The sequence below is a fragment of the Sturnira hondurensis genome, unplaced genomic scaffold (assembly GCF_014824575.4).
Source record: "Sturnira hondurensis isolate 20B ecotype Veracruz unplaced genomic scaffold, ASM1482457v3 Scaffold0022977, whole genome shotgun sequence".
NCBI lineage: Eukaryota > Metazoa > Chordata > Mammalia > Chiroptera > Phyllostomidae > Sturnira > Sturnira hondurensis.
This window is the reverse complement of record NW_028095608.1, coordinates 2,017,655-2,036,538: the sequence shown is the minus strand read 5'-3', so window position 1 is coordinate 2,036,538 and position 18,884 is coordinate 2,017,655. Positions and strand designations below refer to the sequence as shown.

Below are 18,884 nucleotides of genomic sequence, written 5' to 3'. Positions count from 1 at the left end.
CGGGTGGTGCTTTCAACGGAAAATGCCTGAGCAGGGCCTCTTGGGCCCTTCTGTTCCGCACTTGGCATTCATGAGGCTGGGAGCCCGCACTGCTGTGATGCGAAGCACTTCACCCACCCGCACGTGCTGCTTGAAACCCGCAGAAAGGCTCCTCTGCCTCTGGGGAGCTCTCTGTTCTGTTAGCGAGGAAGAACTCGACTCTTCACGTGGTCTCTGGATTCCTGTCCTCTGAGAAGATCTACATCTGGGGCCTCTGTGTCCTCCCACCTTTGATTCCCCCTCTCCCCACCCTGACACCCAGTTGGGAAAGTAGCATCTGTCCATTTTTACCTGCAGATGTTCCAGGTTGGCTCAGAGAGGAACCCCTGTGATCGTATGTGCACTGAGCCCTTCTTGGTCACTAAATTTGGGCTGACTTCCCACCACCCACTGATGTTTATGTTTCTGTGAGCGAGTGAGTCAGACATTGTCCCCAACCCCCCATAGAGGCCCTGATCGCTGTTTTCATGTTTCTGCAGGTGATTCATTTGGAGAAAATCACGAGTGATATGGGTGCAGCCTCCCAGGCTAATGTCCGCCTCATGTCCCTTAAAAAGACACTGGCCACCACTTTGTCACCCCGCGTCCTGCTACCAGCCATCAACAAAACATACAAGCAAATCCAGAAGCACTGGCAGGTTAGTGTACGTCGGCAGTGGACTTTGGGGAAGGGAGGTATGGCGCTGCAATTCTCCCTTTCGCTCAGTGAACTCTGTGGCTGTTAAACGCTGGCAGGGCTCTGCTCTGTTATTGCAGCACCACGTGGGCCCATTCATGAGCATCCTGCAGGAGCACATCGGGGTCATGAGGAAGGAAGACCTTGCCTCCCATCAGCCTCAGCTCACCGCGTTTTTCTTGGAGGCCTTGGACTTCCGAGCACAGCACCCTGAGGTCAGTTTGTTTCCACTCCTCCAAATCCTAAACTTGTCTGCTAAGGGCCCGAGAAAAACTGGGTGTGTGGCCAAAATTACTTAGAGCTAGAAGTCCGAACTCCGCCTGTCGAGTCACCCATTTCATTTTCAGAGTGATCTGGAAGAAGTTGGAAAGACGGAAAGTTTTATCATCGACTGCCTGGTAGCTATGGTTGTAAAACTTTCTGAAGTCACGTTCAGACCCCTGTTTTTCAAGGTAAGCTGCCTTCCTCCACGTCTCCTTTGCACTCACGTGAGCAGTAAGATGTGTGGAACGAAGTCCTGTGGCTTTTTCTTTGTAGCTGTTTGACTGGGCTAAGACAGAGGATGCCCCAAAGGACAGGCTGCTGACGTTTTACAACCTGGCGAATTGCATCGCTGAAAAACTGAAAGGGTTGTTTACTCTGTTCGCTGGCCACTTAGTGAAGCCTTTCGCTGACACCTTGAACCAACTGAACGTCTCCAAAACAGGTGGGTAGATGACTCCAGTGCAGGTGACACCTTGCTCCGTGGGCCTCCCCCAAGGCCCAGAAGCACAGTGAGTGTAATGGGGGTGCGGGTTCCACTCTGTAGCGGGCGCTCAGGCCTCGGGTGTCTGTGGTAGCCCAGTGAAACAGTTGTGAAGTCACTCCCTCGCTGGGGGAAAGAACAAAGGGGGCGGTGCTCCGAGTTACCACAGTGCCTTCCGCACATTCAAACTAAGACTGATGCATGATGCAGCTGAGCCACTCAGTTGACGTACTTGTCACTAAAGTAGCCAGACTAAGGGATTCACAGCTGGGCCCGAGGCTGAGCTCTGAGGAAGGACACTTATCTGAGAGACCGTCCCCTTGGTGTCTGCCTTCATCCTGCGCCTGCATTCTAGATCGGGTTAAACTTTGGAGATTCAGCTGTGAAATTCTTATTCTTTTTTTTTCCGTTTTTACTCTCTCCCATCTTACAGATGAAGCGTTTTTTGACTCTGAAAAGGACCCTGAGAAGTGCTGCTTGCTCTTACAGTTTATTTTGGACTGTTTATATAAAATTTTCCTTTTTGACACCCAGCATTTCTTAAGTAAAGAGAGAGCAGAAGCCTTGATGACGCCTCTGGTGGATCAGGTAACCAGACGAATCCGATCAGATGAAGAAGCCACCACCGCTATGTGTTTGCAGGTTTCAGACCTACTGGACTGACTGCGGAATTATTCCCCCCTCTCCGCTTTACCCCCTCCGGGTGTGGGCTTCTTATTTTATACAAATTTTATTTCAAAATTGATTTCTCATTTTTGGTGGATTTACATTTGAATTTTTCAAATGAAAGGCACAATGTAAGGTCTAGTGGTTAAGTTTTTGGTTTTTTAGAACTGGTCCCATCAAGAATGTTTGAGGGCATGGCTGCCCTGGAAGAACAGCTCCCAGAGGATCTGCTGGAGGGAGGGGCCCCCGAGGGCTGCGGGGTCCCTGTGAGCGCCACTGCATGGGGAGAATGTTTGAATGAGACATGGTTTTTGAGTGTCACAAAGGATACTGGGAATTTTTTTAAGGTTTTATTTATTTTTAGAGAGAGGGGAAGGGAGGGAGAATGAGAGAAACAGAAACATCAATGTGTGGTTGACTCACGTGGTCCGCCCTGGGACCTGACCTGCAAACCAGGCATGTGCCCTGACTGGGAATGGAACCCACGACCCTTTGGTTCACAACCCATGCTCAGTCCACTGAGCTCCACCAGCCAGGGCTGAAACAGTATTTATACACGTTGTGTGTTTTTTTTCCATACAGAAATCAGCCCTGTTGCTGAGTCCATTTCTCACTCTTTTAACAGCTGGAGAATGAGCTGGGAGGGGAAGAGAAGTTCCAGGAACGGGTGACTGAGCACCTGACGCCGTGCATCTCCCAGTTCGCAGTGGCCGTGGCCGATGACTCTCTTTGGAAACCACTCAACTACCAGATTCTGCTAAAGACCAGAGACTCCTCACCCAAGGTCAGCAGCTGTGGGCATCCAGCACTGGTGCCCAGACAGCCATGACACTGTCACAGCTGTGCGATGGTGGTAACTGGCGGGACAGACTGGGCTGCTGGTCTAGGACTTCGGGCTGTGGTAGACAGACGTTTGCGCCTGAGGTCTCGGGTTTTACTTCCAGGTGGTTCACGAGCAGCAGCAGTCCTTCCCCTGTGGTGTGTGTGACGCAGGCACTCAACACTTTCTAAATGTGGGCTTTGAAATCTCGGAAAGACTTAAAGTGCTTCTCATGCTTTTTTAGCTCCTCCGGGTGTCACTGTGCTCCCTGAGACAAGTGCTCTGTGCTCATCCCCAGACGTCCCTCAGAGGGCAGTGTCTTGTGTCCACCATGCTTCAGGCTTAGGGTCCCTCACAGTAGCAAAGGCGGGGGCACTGCCGACACCCACTGACCAGTGGAGGTTTGGAGGGGCAGGCTCCACATTGAATCTCCATTTCTCCAACTAGTAGTCTTCCTAGCACCCCAGTGGAGAAGTCACACCAGAGCAGAATTTAACATTTATTTATTAGGAAATAAGGAGAACAATGAGGCTATTTTGGCGAAGCCCCAAACTTTAAATTATAAGTTCTTCAAAGATTGCATTAAATTTATTATGTTTTAATTGCATAATATTAAGAAAATCCTGATTGAACATACCTAGTTACAAGTGACGTTTGAATAACTCACTTTGCTGTAGCCAAACATTCCTTAAATTATCCACAGTCAGAGCGGCAGCACGTTCTTGTACTCCGTGAGTCACTAACACAACCAAACAGCTGTTTGTGTTCCTTGTCACAGTCACAATGTGAGAAACACCTAAACTTTATGTAACACAAAGCGTGTGTCTTTCACTCGGTACCAAGATGAGAGCGTGATCCAAGCCAGTGACCTGGCCCCTCACACAACTGCAGGACACCCCAGTCAGGGCTCCGGGGTGGGCCCCCCTGACATGGTGGGGACACTGTCCTGCCGGGGTGGCATCAGCTGTCAGCCAGGCAAACCGGTGCGCTCCGGGGCAGTCAGGTTGGATGACATGATTTTTCTACTTGGCATTTTATTTCCTTGTTTTTCGAAGGAAAACGTTCTGAAACGCCTTCAAGTTAAAGGCCTGTGGTGTTGGAACACAGGTCAGTTCAGTTGCCTGTGACATGAGCTGCTCTCCTAAGGCGAATGTGGGATGGACACAAACTGAAATAAACTCATGGGAAAGAACAGTTAGTTTAAAAAGAGCTTGTGTCGGTCGGGTTAAGGAGATGAGTAAAGCAGCACGTGTGTACCGACCTTCACCCTTAATGCCCTCAGGTTCGATTTGCTGCCCTGATCACCGTGCTAGCGCTGGCTGAGACGCTGAAGGAGAATTACATCGTCCTGCTGCCGGAGTCCATTCCTTTCTTAGCTGAACTGATGGAAGGTACCTGTTGGGAATTAGTAATTACAGTGGAGTTCCGTGAAAACGTGCCCAATCTTAGTGCAAATGTGGGTACAGTGTGATTAGCCCTGGGCTCAGGACCTCTGCCTGCTCCCGGTGCAGACTGCAAAGGTGGGGGCTGAATTCCTGTCTTGAGTAGGGGTGGGGGGAAGGTTCAGAATGACTTTGCCTTTCACTTCATCTCACATGTGAATAGCTTGGTCCACAGGTGCAGGGTTCTTAAACGTCTAGGGTCCTTAGGGCTGCACGGAATTAGCTCCTTGGCCAGTGTTCGCTCGGTGCTGTGCAGGGATGGCCCTACCGTCCTCAGCACGGGGCATGCCATTACCTGTCTTATACAGGAAGCACCCAGAGACTTTACGGGTCCTTTACGGGGATTAAGTAATTCAGTAAACTAAGAGTGAGTGTGGCAGCTGGAACTGGGTGGAAGTCCAGGTGTGTGCAGCGTGGACGTGGTGAGAAACAGTGGTCGGTCCAACTGAGTGTTGAGCAGGGCGGTGGAGGCAAATGGGCTGACACTTCTATACACGTGATCCTCCACTTATCAAACAGAGTACGTCAACTTTGTTTCTGAAACCTGGAGTGTGGCATCACTAAGAACTGGGACCTGTCACGTTGGTGCCTCTGTTCTGGGGTTTTCTCTTACTCAGTTTCCAAATCTAACACAGGAGCAATGGGGAGACTTCACGGGTACCCTCTGCGTCTTTGACGGCTTCCCTCTGTACTCTGGCTGAGTGCCAGAGGTGGGAGACATGAGGAGGCAGGCGGGTAGGGATCAGGGCAGGAAGACTGACTCGTCTTACTCCGATTTTTAGACGAATGTGAAGAAGTGGAACATCAGTGCCAGAGGACTGTTCAGCGACTGGAAGCTGTCCTGGGAGAGCCGCTCCAGAGCTACTTCTGAAGTCGTGGCGTCTTGCTGTTTCCTCCTACTCTGTTCAGAGTTCGTGTTTATATTTTTATTTTTGGGTGTTGGGCACCATGCTACTTCTGGTGCTTTAACACCCACATGGACTTGACAAAATCCCTGCCTCATTTGTACTTCCATTCAGCCCCTCCTGACAGCTGGACAGAATTGCAACGGCAGTAAATTATAGCGGTGGTTTGATGCAGGCGGCTCCTGACGGCGGTGTCACTACAGACGTGTTTGATCTCTGCACCCAAAGCTGACGGGGCCCCACTCAGACCGTGAAGTCCCAACTCCTCTGTGCAGGAAAGGCTTGTGCACGTGGGGTCCCCGTCGGAGACTGCACTCAGAGTATTGAATAGCCTTTACTTCAAGAAAATGAATTATTGAGCCTTCAGCAAGAATGCTTTTGAATGCAAAGCCATTTGGATTTTTACTTTTCATTTTGGGCAGAAACACCAGCCTTGACATTTGTATGCCCCTGGAGGGCAGTAGTTCTGCAGTGTATTTTTGACTCAGGACTGGTCTCTCTTATCCTGCCTTCAGTCTGTGTGGGTGCTCGAGACTGGGCTGCCTTGGGAGCTTTGCCCTGGTCAGGGATGCAGAGGACAAAGGATTCTAAAAATGGCTAGGCAGCAGCACTGTCAGGCTACTGCGAGGCAGAGTTACTGGGAAAGCGTTTCTGGTTCTCCAACCCCCAGCCTCCCCTGCCTCCAGCCCCCTTCAGTCCTGTGGCAGGTAGCGCTGCCAGCTGTGCAGGTGAAGACTCGACGCTGGGACAGTGGGAGGAACAGAGGCTTCTGGGCATCCTCTCAACAGAGCAGCCCTGAGGTCAGCAGGGATGCCAGCCTGGTGTCACAGCTGAAGAAACTAATGGTCCTCAAAGAGGAAGGTACCAGAGGTGCCCAAACTGGGCATGTCATGCTCTGTGCCCAGGAGCCAGAGGGCCACAAAGAGGGGGCCCCAGGCCTCTGTCATGGTGACAATGGGAAAAGTCCCCATGTCCCAGATCCCAGCACCGTCATGGCCCCCATGGTGACTCCCCACCTGCCCCTTGCTCTGGACCTGTCCCCACCCTCAAGTGACTCTTCTCTCCCTCCTCCATCAGGACCGTGGTGTCTGTAAATTAGGGACCATCAGGGCTGAGGCAGTCGGGAGAGATGACAAATTCATTCCTTCATGCCACCCTCAGCAAGGACCACAGAGGGCCTGGGACCAGGAGGGCCAGTGCTGTCCCAGGGCACCAGGCAGGCAAGGCCTCCACAGCACATGGTGTCAACATTTTAGGAAATGATGGAAGGAGGGACGAGACGATTATTTCTGTGAAGGGACTTAGACACTGAGAAAGAGGTTCCCAGTTGCCTCTCCCGCCGCGCTCTGAAGGCCAAGTCACATACATTTACTGACACCCTTCAGCTATTAAATGGACTGATGCCCACCCACCCACATTGTACTGAAGTCTCTTCTCAATGAGGAAGTGGTTCATGTGAGAGGTAGGATCTGCAGGTCACACACAGGGCTTATGACGGTCCCCACCTGGTTTACGGACACAGTGGGACAGGAACTGGAGGAGGGGAAATGAAAAGTTGCTTCAGGTGTCAAGAGAACCAGAAACAAAGTGCTTGGTTCATGCAGGAGGGGGTGTTGGGTGAGATTCCAGTGATGTTTCCCCAGAGACAGATTAACTCACTGGTGTGCCGGCTTTGGACAGAAATCAGTGTCTCATGGACTGGGTCCAGCCAGTCCCCCTCTGCATACTGTCCCCACTCTCCAGCCCATTCTGGCCATCTGCCCTTTGCACACAGTCCTGGTTTTCTTAGCCTTCTCCCATCTCAGCTGTCTGGGTCCAAGCCTCAGTCTGGGATCTCTCATCCCGGGGCTTCCATCTGTCCTCACACTGTCAGATTCTCCAACCGCCCTCCCGTGTGCAGGCGGTGGCAGTCACGGTGCAGTGCAGGAACAGTTGTCTGGGAGGCTGGGCAGCAGGGGTCACGTGGGCCACGCTCGCGTTCTGTGGCCCAGCATCTGGGGCAGTGTGGTACCACCAGGAGCTCACCACACATCTGGTGATTCTACAAGCAGAAGACTGGGAGATGGGATAACTGGGTGTCAGGAAAAGTATGATGGCAGAATGTGGGTGCACTCGAGAGGTGGACACCTGACAATGCAGGCCCTGGACTCAGCCACCAAGCGGAGCTGAGTGTCCCTCACCCTCTTGTTCTTGTCTGAAGGTGACGGGATCACCACTCACCACAGAGACTGAAGTGAAGTGATGTGGCCAGCAGCCCTCAGTGTCCGTGTCATGGATGAAATGAGACATTCACACAGACTACTGAGTCCGGTGGAGGAAAAGGGACAGCATGGCTTTTCTCTCAAGGGGAGAGAAAAGCCATGCTGTGACTGGCCTTTATTGGGTTTCTCAGCACATTATATGATGGTCCTCATTTACTATTCGCAGGTTGCTTTAGGTAATTACCTTTTATAGAAAACAAAGGAGTCAGTGCCACAAATGACATCACAGAAGATTTGCAAATGAAAAGGGGAAAGTGGTTGGACTAGCTACACTCATCCTTGGAAGATTTACCATGGATTTTAGGAAGTTACTCGTCAGTAAATGTTTGCCACTGGGGGCTGGGCCCACGCCACGCAGAATGGTCTTCATTAAGCACAGAGCCCGGTCAACAGCAGGTGTTTAATAAATGAGAGTCTGCTCCCCAGCGATGAAAGGAGGGGTCCGGACTCACCGGTGACTGACACCCCTTCCATTTCTGACGGCCCCCTGCTGTGAGGTAAGGGGCAGTTCTGGGCTTTGCAACACTGACTGGAATCTATCTCGCAGCTCAGCCGCCTGGATACTGGAACCCCAGACTCTGCTGCACCCAGCACTCAGTGGACTTTGTGGGCCATCCAGCCCCTGCCGCAGCGACTCACTCTCCTTGTAGCATGGAAGCAGCCATGATGCTACAGGGGTATGGCTGTGTGCTGATAAAACATTAACAAAATCAGACCGTGGACCAGTTTAGCTGATTGGCTGTGGTTTGCCATTGCCCTAGAGCACAGGTGGCAAACACAAGGCCCTCGGGCCAAATCCGGCCTGGTACCTTGTTTCTACTTGGTGGCAGTGCCAAGCTCTCACTTAACTGTTACGGAGTAGTTACATTTATACAGTCCTAAAATGACGTTCGGCCCTTTGAAGGCAACCGCGAGGCTGATGTGGCCCCTGGTGAAAATGAGTTTGACACCCCTGACCCAGACCACAAAAAGATTTTGTTTCATTATCAAGTAGACCCAAGACAAATACTTCATTTGCTTATTCACTATATTAACTTACTTTCAGTACCTACTATGTGCCAGGCCCCCTCAAAAGTGTGGGGCAGAGCAGTGGGCATCGCTGAACTGTCTGCCATTTCAAAGGGCAGTGGTGACTCCAGAAGACTTTCTATTTCCGTCCACGCCCCTCACCCCAACACGCACTGTCAGCAGAGGCTAGTGCTGAGACTCAATGTACCCACACTTCAACCAGATCAGGAGCTCTGGTCTTAGCCATTTTATAGATTTGGATTCCTTATAATATGTGAAAGATGAGTTCTGTGTCTTTAAAAAAAGGTTTGAAAATCATAGGTCTGAAATAGGTGTTATATTGATGGCTGGGTGTGTGGGACAGAATCCGAAGCCTGGCTAATGTCAGGTTGCATCTACTGCTTCCCCTGGACCTATCAGGGCTAGCACTGTGCCAAAGGAGATAAAATTAATCTGAAGACACTTCTGGCTTCCAAAATCATCCTGTCATTATGTAGGGCCTTATCACGTGCTGGCCCGGGGACAGTGACTGGAATGTTGGGGACTCTCCTTCCCAGGCTACTGCGTCAGGGAGTGTGCCCCTCCTTCCAGCAGGGCCGGGCTAATTACCAAGTAACTTAATTACCCAGGACTCCATGGCTAGTGCCCCCGCACGAGTAAACTTACCTGAACTGCATTGGCTTAAAAACAGAACAAGTATTTCTGGCTTTATCATATCCTTTTTTTTTCAATTCAAAGACTGACCAAATGTCAGCTCACAGTGATGAAATCAGATGATGAAAATAATAAGTTTGATCAGGTGATAAAGTTACCAGTGGCAAGGAACGAGTAATAAATAGCCTTTGAAAATTTTTAAAATGTCTTGGACATTGGATGATGTATCAGGTGTTCTCATTAGGAACACAAGGGAATAAAAACAAATTTTGGAACACATGTCCGAACCTCTCACTGAAATGTGGGTGAAGAGTTGGGAGGTGGAGCACAGACCAAGGGGGACTTCATGGGAACCCCAAGCTCAGAGGGAGGAGGGACTGCCAGATGCAAGACAGTGGAACCCGAGAGGACATTCCAGCAGGGCTCTGGAGTCTGCACAGGCTGCTGCGGACTCTCCAGAGCGGAAGGGGCCTGGCAGCCCTGCAGAGGGCGCCCCACAGTAATGGAAGGGGGATCTGGACCCAGCCATTGGAAAACTCTTGGCACACGGCAAAGATGCTGATTTCCTGAATTTGGTCAGCTCTGAGTCCCCAGGGGCCCTCGGCCAGATGCTCTGGGACTCCAAAGCCCACTGGGGCAGCCTCCCGAGTCAGATGGAAACCTGTCTTTAAAGGTAGAGAAAAAATTAAACATTTGGGAATTTCTTCCTTGGTTATTTCTAGAAGGATCTGCTTTCAAGTCACTCATGAAAATGAACCCCTCATGTACGTGTAGTAAATGGTAAACTGTAGTCCACCAAGTTTCTGAGAGAGAGAACAGCCTCCCTCCTCTTAATCAGGGGCCCTGGGCTTAGTCGGGCCTCCCATCCCTCTCCCCGCACTCAGTCATTCTTTTCTTGTCTTGACTTTTTTTTCTCCGTAGACTATTTCTCACTGTGCTGACTAGTGTGAGGATGTGACCCCAGGCAAGGTCTGTGAAGAAAAGGAAGGGCTGAGTTTTGTCAAAGAGGTCACTGTCAGGGGAGCTTGGTGCTGGTCCTGGGGCCTTGGCAGACTGACCTTCCTCCCCTAAAATCGCCTGCCAGAGCACAATGTGATCTGGGTGGGGATCAGGCGAGCTTCGGGAAGGTCAGGTCAGCCCAGTGTCTGACCACAGGGGACTGTGGGAGGGGCCATGGCAAAGAGCCGCCTGCTAGGTACTGAGGTCAACAGGAAAGGAGCACCTGGGTGGCGTGATAAGGAGATAAACTCGCTATGCCTCAGTTTCTTCATCTGTAGAGCTGGATTATAATGAGGTTAACACCACGGTTCATGGTAAGCGGTGCAGCACCGGCTCACACACTCAGTGTGGCCTGCTGCCCCCCTCACTTTACATCCAAACTCCAGACCACGGTCTTCTCCCACTACAGCGCATACTGCCCCACCTCAGCTGCCACCACAGAACCTACCTGCTGAGTAAGGGACGGTCTTGTGCCAGACACCCCAGCTCAGCACCTGCAGCAATGCCGAAAAATGGACAAGGCCCCTGGTCTATGGACACCTATGGTCCTCACACCCTCAGGGAGGCCACCTCCCAGGTGCTGCTGCTGCTCCTGGGCCACTGGGTGCCAGGAACGCAGGGTGGCCCTCACCACCTCCAAGACCACTCCCCCCAATGCTGATGGCTGCTAGGTGCCCACACCAGCAATGGGAGCCCCAACTGGTCCCTCACGGGGCTACCTCTGGCCAGCAGAGCCTAGGTCACATGCTCGTCCTTAGGGAAACTGGAAACTTGGTTTATTTCCCAAATGGAAAATGGGACTAATAACCTAGGAATTTCCCCCAAATATAGAAAGGCTATTGAAAAGGTGATAAGCAGCCACAAACATTACATGGGATGTCTATGACCTGACTTCCGAGTGTCCCCAGGCACAGTGAGAACATGAGAGACAAGTAATGGATGTGTCACCTCAGAACCCCAGACAAGCTGCGTCCTCTGGGGCCACGTGGGCCGGGCAGCCTGGGAGGGACTGCGGGCCCCTGTGTTTCATTCACATCCGCCCGACCTTGGCTGGGACTGAAATGCAGTTCTAACAAGTAACAACAGAGGAGAATAACACCAAAGTAGTCACCACTTGTTTTTAAATCCAAGGTTTTATGATGTTTTACATAATCACACTGGACTGAATAATGGAGATGAATTATCATAAAACCCATCATTCAAAACTGCTTTGCAGAAAGTTTTTCATGGTCTAAAATAAACTGCCTTACTCGCCCCACAGGGTAACTCTAAGTCTGACGTAAGTAAACGTATGCTTTCCCCAAGTGCATGAGTAAGGACATCAACCCAAACGGCTGAAGGCGCCCCAAAGCGAGAGGCCAGGTGGCACTGAAGGGAGAGTACGATGACCGTGCTAAACCTTCCCCAGGCCCTGCACGGCTTGGGCAGTGCCAGGGAAGAGCTTGCTGGGGAGTCAGGCGTGCTGGAGGGACTGGAGCGAGGCAAACCGCGGGGCGCGGTCTGCGGCTGCCCGGCAGTTCTCAAGAGTCGCCTGCTCATCCACCTAGGTGACTCCTGCCTGCAACTCAACTGTGCACTGCCAGCCTGACCCCCGCCCCGTCATAACTGGGGCCCCAGCTCGGGCACAGCGGCCCCCAGAGGATGGGGCGGACCACAGACAGTGGGCTGACTTTCCAGTCTTCTCTCCGTACCCTCCGAGAGGACTCCCCACCACTCAGCAGCCAGACTGAAAGTGGCCTGGCCACTCTGTCCATGCCCTGCCCCCACCAACAGTGTTCCGCCTCTGCCCTCGCTCCTCCAGCTGACACCTTTCCTTCTGGGAGGGATGAGAGCCGGGTCGGGCTCTTCCCTGCTGCTCTTCGGCCTCCTCAGGATGACTCTTCTCACAAGTCACCTCTCCCTGCCCTCCAGCCGCACAGTCAGGGGACTCCAGCTGTCCCTCCAGGCTTCCTCTGCAGCCTCCGCACAGCCCCGGGGGCGCAGCAGGCCTCTTGCAGATGGCGCTGAGCTTACTGAGGGACCGGGACTGGAACTGGGGTGAACTCTTCCAACTCACACGTACCCCACTTAAGGGAGGGAGGTCCTCCGCCCCTACACCCGCAGAGCGGCTGTGGCCTCCAGCAGCACCCCACACGCCCCCCTTCCCAACCCACTGTGGGTTCCGGGTGATCCTTCAGGGCTTCACACAGAATACATCCTACTCCTTAACGTGTTCCACAGTCACCACCGTCTAGGGACATCTTGTGTTCTTCTTGTCAAAAGTTTGCTTTTCCTTTTGAGATTCCTTTAGTCAGAATGTCAGAAGGGGGACCCTCTGTTTCCCATGTCTGATATTCAGGATTTAGGTAAGGGCACAGTTGCCACTTCCTTATCTCTTGACAGCAGAAAAGGGAAACTCTGAACCAAATGCCAAGCCTCAAAAGCTCTGGGGGCCACTCGTGGTCCCCAGCAGCCCCAAGCCCCACCCCCAACAGAGGGCGGCCCAGATAGAGGCTTCGCCCAGAAGAGACGAGCCCTGCCCCAATGTGCAGCCCTGGGTACACACAGGGGCAGCTCTCCCAGCACCTCCACACCAACCTGGCAGTCCCAGGAAGAACATCCCACCTTTGTCAGCACCAGGGGGACAGGTGTGAGCTCTGGAAGCACCGTGAGAGCCAACCAGAACAGCACAACCAGGGCCCCCAGAACAAACTGTTGTTGGAACCACAGCCCAAGAGCACGCCAGACCTACTCACTATACCTGAACAGGTGAGTGCCTACCCAAACCAGACCAGAGTTTCCCAGGAGCCACGAAAATCACAACTTGCATGGGAAAAGACAGACACGAATACTGAGATGAATCGAGGCTGGCACATTCTGACATGGTTTTAAAGCCACTGTCATATAAACACTTCAGTGAGCAACTTAAAATACACTTGTAACAAATGAAGGAAAAAAACCAGAAAAATCTCACAAAAGAGATAGAAGACATAAAAAAAAAAAGAACCAAATGGCATTTACATAACTGGAAATACAATAACCAAAAGAAAAACTCACTGAATAGGTTCAGTATCAGAATGAATGTGACAGAAGAATCAATGAATTTGAAGATAGGACAACCGAAAAGACCCAATTTGAACACCAGAAATAGAATGAAGAGTCTTAGGAACCTGTGGACCAATGGCGAATGAGCTACCATTCGTGGCCCTGACGCCTCAGGACAGGGGCCCGAGATAGAAGGGCCTTTGGGAAAACCATGGCTGGACACCTCCCAGATCTAGTGAAAGACACGGCCTGCAGAGTCAAGAGTCTGAGAAAATCCCCAACAGGATAAATCTACCCCCCCAAATCTACCCCAAGACACGTCACGACTAGACCTGTAATGACTGAAGACAAAGACAAACTCCTGAAAGCAGGAGGGAAATGCTGCATTTCTTACGGGACCGCCAAGACCAATCATAGCCAGTTTCTCATCTGAAACTATGGAGTGGAACACAATTGTTCAAAGAATGAAAGAAATAAACTGCTGACTGTGCATGCTATTTTTAGTGAAAATATTCTTTAGGAATGAGGGCAAAATAAAGCTCTCACAGAAAAAAAGGAAGAGAATTTGCCATTAGAAGACCTACCCTTAAAGAATGGCTAGAGACAGCTTCCCAGACACAAAACAAACGATAGCGAACAGAGACCTGGAACTTCTGAAAGGAAGTTAGAACACAGAATGGGCAGAAATCAGAGTATTATGGACCATCTTTCTCTTCATGAGTCCAAATCACATTTGATGGCTGATAAAAAAAATGTAGCCCATTTACAGAGGGAAGATGTGAGGACACAGAAGACAGCTGTCCGCAGGTCAGGAGAGAAAGCTCTGGAGAAACCAATCTAGCCTCCAGAACCGTGGGAAGATCATTTCTATTGTTTAAGAGAAAAATTCACACACATCTGATATCTGATGGTCAATGTACATAGAAAACAAATTTAAGATATTTCTATTTTAAAAGTAGGGCCCTAAATTGAAGATTCCTATACTCCTATCAAAGTAGACTTCAGAAGTTATATATGTATTTTGTAGTATCTAGAACTACTGCTAACAAAGTACACAAAGAGTATATTCGAAAACTAAATAAATCAAAACGGGATTTTACAGACTGTTCAAGTAATCCACCAGAAAGCCAGACAAGATAAATAGAGCAATGAGAAACAAAGAGAAAAGAATACAAATATTAAAATGGCATACTTCAGCCCTACATATTGATAATTTAAATGCAAATCGTCTAAATACATCAATTAAAAGGTGACTGGCAGAATGAATTTAGAACTATACAACCCAACTATAAAACCCCCAACTCCAAAAATGCAGAGCACCTGGCTGAAGAGGCTGCGGTGGGGCTTCCGTAGGCTGGGGCCTGCCCAGGACAGAGAGAGACCCCCACGGCCACCCCTCCAACTCAGGGGAAGGGGAGAGCATGGGCTCACACCTCCCTTCGCTCTGTCCTGTTGTCAGGAGGAGAATCCTGATGCAGACGGCAGACGCACACCAGCAGAGGCCTGGACGGTGGGTAAAATCTTCAGTATGTCTACGTCCAGGGGGAAGTCTGCTCCGTTGAACTGGACCATAAGAGTGTGGCTGCAGGTCCCTGTGACTGTGACACCAAGAGTTTGGGAAGCTCCCTGTGATTCTTCCGACTGGAAAATCCTGTCGTTAGCTCAGCAACCCTGGGACAAGGGGCTCAGCAACCACCCGATAGGGGTCATGGTGTTCAATGGTCTCTGTCAGCCAGAGATCGCCGCGCTCTGCCTCAAGCACACGAGCTGTTGTTTAGCTATCAGAGGCACGTTCCTAGTCCTAAGGCGAGAGTGCGGCATGTCAGGGTCACTGAAGATTCATGACAGCAAGCAGGTGTTTGGTCTATTTTCTGGAAACTGAAGAACACGGTGGCTTCAAAAAAATAGGATACTGTAAAAACCTTCCCCTGTTAATGGTTTTGTTAGAAAGAAGAGAAACACTGGTGTATCCTCAAAGGCTTTTCAGTTTTGATAATTTAAAAATAATAAGTTAATCTGAACTTTAGAATAGGCTTGTATTATATCCCATAGAAATCTCTCATATATAAATGCCTAAAAAGATTTTTACTAAATTTGGTATACTATTAATTTTTTATCATTCATTCCCCCCAAAGCATCTAATTTTTTTCAAATATACAAATCAGCCTAGTTTTCCATACATTAAGGGGCACAGTCACTAGAGAACCAAAAAAGCAGATTTGTTTGCAAAGTTGATTCTGGTAAATGACCTAGGAGACCCTGGGCAAATACATTCCTCTGAACCTGTCTTCTTGCCTGCAAAACGGGGCTCATAAAGATGCCTATGCCCAGAAGATCAGAAACACCACACTGAAGCAGACTGAAGATGGCTCCGAAAACTGGGAAGCCCAACACAGATGCCAAGAGGCTGCCGTCTATGTGGGTGTCAGGGCCTCTAGCAACTCGGGTGGTCTCCACCTTATACATTCGCTTGTCTGAGACCAAGGAAGTACCCGGGATTTTATTCTCCTTGGTCTTGTACTGTACACTCTCAAATTAACCTGATTTTGAGGGAAAAGCTACAGAGGATTTCCAAAAACACCCTGATAACTAATTCTATGTCTTTTAGTGATTCTTTCCTACACACAGCTGACTCACTCTTTGGATGAATGATCTGGGCTCTGTAACCCAGACGTGTGGGAGTCTACGTCGGTGTTGTTCTGGCGCCATTCCATCTGAGCTCAGGTCCTGTCCGGTGTCTGTCATGATTAAACTTAGAAGGCAAGATTCCTTCTTGACTCTTCTTTCCACATCAAGTGGAAAATTCATGCAGAAACTCCAAATTCCTAAATTCTTCAGTCATCAATTTCACATGAAAGCAACTTGGCGATTCCGACAGAGGCAAGTAACCAAAGCCCTGAAGTACTGAGCAGCCCACTCAACACACTTTCAACAGTTTTGGGATTCCGACACTTGTTTTCACATTTTAAAAAGGATTTTCAGAAATTAATTGAGAAACAATGTGGTTTAAGGGGAGTGGTGAACTACAAACCAACCCCATGGGGTTAGGGACTTGGTTTTGCCCACAGGGCATTCTTTTTCTTCCATTCATTTCATTCAGCTTTAAAGGCTAGCCCGACAAGCTGCCTGCCACTCATGCTCACATCACCACCTGCAAAGTGTATGAGCAGGCACAGCACGGAGTTTGTAGAAACACAGGGCTGAGCAGGAATAGGAGGACCACACTATCTGGTCACCTGTCTATGCAGGAAGCCCCTGCAGCACCGTGTATCTGCAGGACATCCCCAAGGAGGGACCAAAGCTGGCTTTTCAAGGGTGTCCATGTCACCTCTCTCTTGTATGACAGACAGCTGTGTCTCTGAAGATAGTCTCGTGATCTCCCAAGTTCTCTCCGAGCCAGCCCCTCCCCCAGCTTGCCCAGCACCCTCCACCAAATGAACTGAGGCCACTCGGTCCCTCCCATCTGCTCTGAGATAGTGGAGGGCATCCCAGGTGTGCTCTGACCTGCTGGTCAGCCAGGCGAGCAGGCCTCTCACCCGCCATCCCGGCAGCTGCATCCTGAGCAATGGAGGCAATGTTTACATGATGTTCAGGTGTCTGGGGCAGGAAACAGATTTTGCTGGAGAAGAAAACCCTTACTCAGGCCATGTTGCTAAGGAGAGGAGGCTTATTTCCAGACCCAATCATGGTACTTTCCAGTAATTCCCTCCAAAATGTACTCTGTTGTTCCGGCTCGTTCTCCAAGCCCCTCCACATGCTAACTCTTACCATTCGGTGCATTTCTTTAATACCCCATTAACTCTGAGGCTCTATCCCCAGCTTACAGGTGAGAGGACTAGAATACCGTGGGGTGGGAGAGCCAGAAGTTAGCCCGGTCTGGACGCCAAGTCAGGAAACGAGACAAGATGAGCACACCTTGCGGCACGCGTGGCCTCACGTCAAAGGGGCAGAGTGCCCCATGAGAACCTGTCTCCACAAACCTGGGCCTGTCCAACTGCAGAAGTGCCCCAGGAACTGTTCAGACCCTGAGGCAAGGCGCCTGGAAGAAGACCTCAGGGATCTGAGTCTTCCCATGCCCTGATACGCAGAGCATGCAGGAACACCCTGTAAAGGTGCCCTCAGCCCTCCTCAGACTCCCACCAGACTCAGCTCTCATTTCTTCCTCTTACTCTGGTTCCCAGTCGGTGGCATCTCCTTTACTGAGAGTCTCCCCCTGAAGGTCAGGTCCACACCTGATATATCTTCATATCCCTACTGGCCAGGACTGTGTGGGAAGCACGAGGTCCTAAGCGACTGCTGGTAGATAAAACAGAGGGCAGGGAACACCTGCAGAACCACAGAGGGGCCGAGAGCATGTGATGGCCCTGAACACTGGATGGTACCCACCTCCTCCTCCTTCCCCTCCGGTCTCCCTTCTCGCAGCCTAAGGGACTGCACTACTGGGGATTAAGTGACAGCTGACCCCACCAGGGTGCCAACTGACAATGGCTCCAGGCAGACAGGCTCCAGGAGGGATGAACAAGGGACATGATCGTTTCTTTCGGAGTATTCCAGAGTAACTCCTTGCAAATACCCTTGATTGAAGCCCTGTTCCCAGGTCTTACCGGGGCTGTGGCATCATCAGAAAGGTGTGGGGTTCTGTAGGTTGGTTTTGCCTGTGTATTCAGACCCAACAACACGCACCCTACTTAAAGTTCAAGGTTGGAATGAGGTGCTATCATTCCAGAACCAGAGCAATTCATTCACTTGCATATTAATCTTCAGGTGTAATAAAGCAGGTTTATTTTTAAAGGAACTTACAGGCTCTTGGGCAGGGCTCTGCGTTGTCTCCGAATACTGGCACACACTCAGGCATTTCCTTCTTTTAGAGTAACTGTACTCTTCACTTGGATTTACAAAAATTCTGGGGGAAACAGTGCTGCCTTGGTGGCGGGGGCAGTGGGGAGAGACACCAGGCGGCCAGGGGTTTGAACTGTCAGCCACACCTGACTGACCCCACAAGCGGGAAGGGCCCAGGGCGTTCGCTGGCATGAAGGAGCCGCCCCCAGGTTACCTTTTCTGTTGGTGATTAACCAAGAATGACCTGTATAAGAAAGTACACAACAGATTTTTTCCAAAGTTTTGAAGTTCTCTAATCTGAAAGGTGAGGTTCAATTTAAATGAACTCTTGTCTTTATTTTACAGCTATTTATTATTTTTGCCTTTCTGAAATTTAAGGCATCTAAGAGCTGTCCCACAGAAAGTTCAATTTGAGTTTGAAATTGAGTCCAGTTTAATAAAATTCAGTGCAGACTTGCGCCAGAAACAAAGGGCTGCCTTGCAGTTCAGACACGTGCCTACTTCTCTTTAAGAAACGTTTCAATAAGATTCAGTCATACATGCTAATGGCTTCACTTCAAAAACATTTTAAGATTGTATACTTATTCTATCAAAGAATCAATTTTTTGTAAAAACAAAAACGAAAATGAACTGTGTTCAAGACTTAGAGGGAAATCTCAGTCATGCAATCTGATGTTCTTTTAGGGAAAAAAAAGAATAACCCTGAGGGATTCTAGAGTCTTTCCCTTCTATAACTTTCCCAAACATTGCCCTCCCCACCCTGTCGATGGTTTTTTGAGCTTGGAAAGACTCAGAATAATAAATTA

The 18,884-nt window shown here is 50.1% G+C and overlaps 1 protein-coding gene across 1 annotated transcript in view; it reads left to right on the top strand.

Moving 5' to 3' along the window:
- The window catches only part of HEATR1 (HEAT repeat containing 1), a 49,278-nt gene extending 42,568 nt beyond the window's left edge, over positions 1 to 6,710 (top strand). The window contains exons 38-45 of the mRNA XM_037037299.1: positions 519 to 677; positions 796 to 930; positions 1,063 to 1,167; positions 1,253 to 1,421; positions 1,894 to 2,048; positions 2,752 to 2,910; positions 4,229 to 4,337; positions 5,171 to 6,710. Of these exons, the coding sequence (XP_036893194.1) occupies positions 519 to 677; positions 796 to 930; positions 1,063 to 1,167; positions 1,253 to 1,421; positions 1,894 to 2,048; positions 2,752 to 2,910; positions 4,229 to 4,337; positions 5,171 to 5,259 (1,080 nt within the window). The 3' untranslated portion in view covers positions 5,260 to 6,710. The remainder of the gene's footprint in view (positions 1 to 518; positions 678 to 795; positions 931 to 1,062; positions 1,168 to 1,252; positions 1,422 to 1,893; positions 2,049 to 2,751; positions 2,911 to 4,228; positions 4,338 to 5,170) is intronic.
- Positions 6,711 to 18,884: the final 12,174 nt, after the last annotated feature.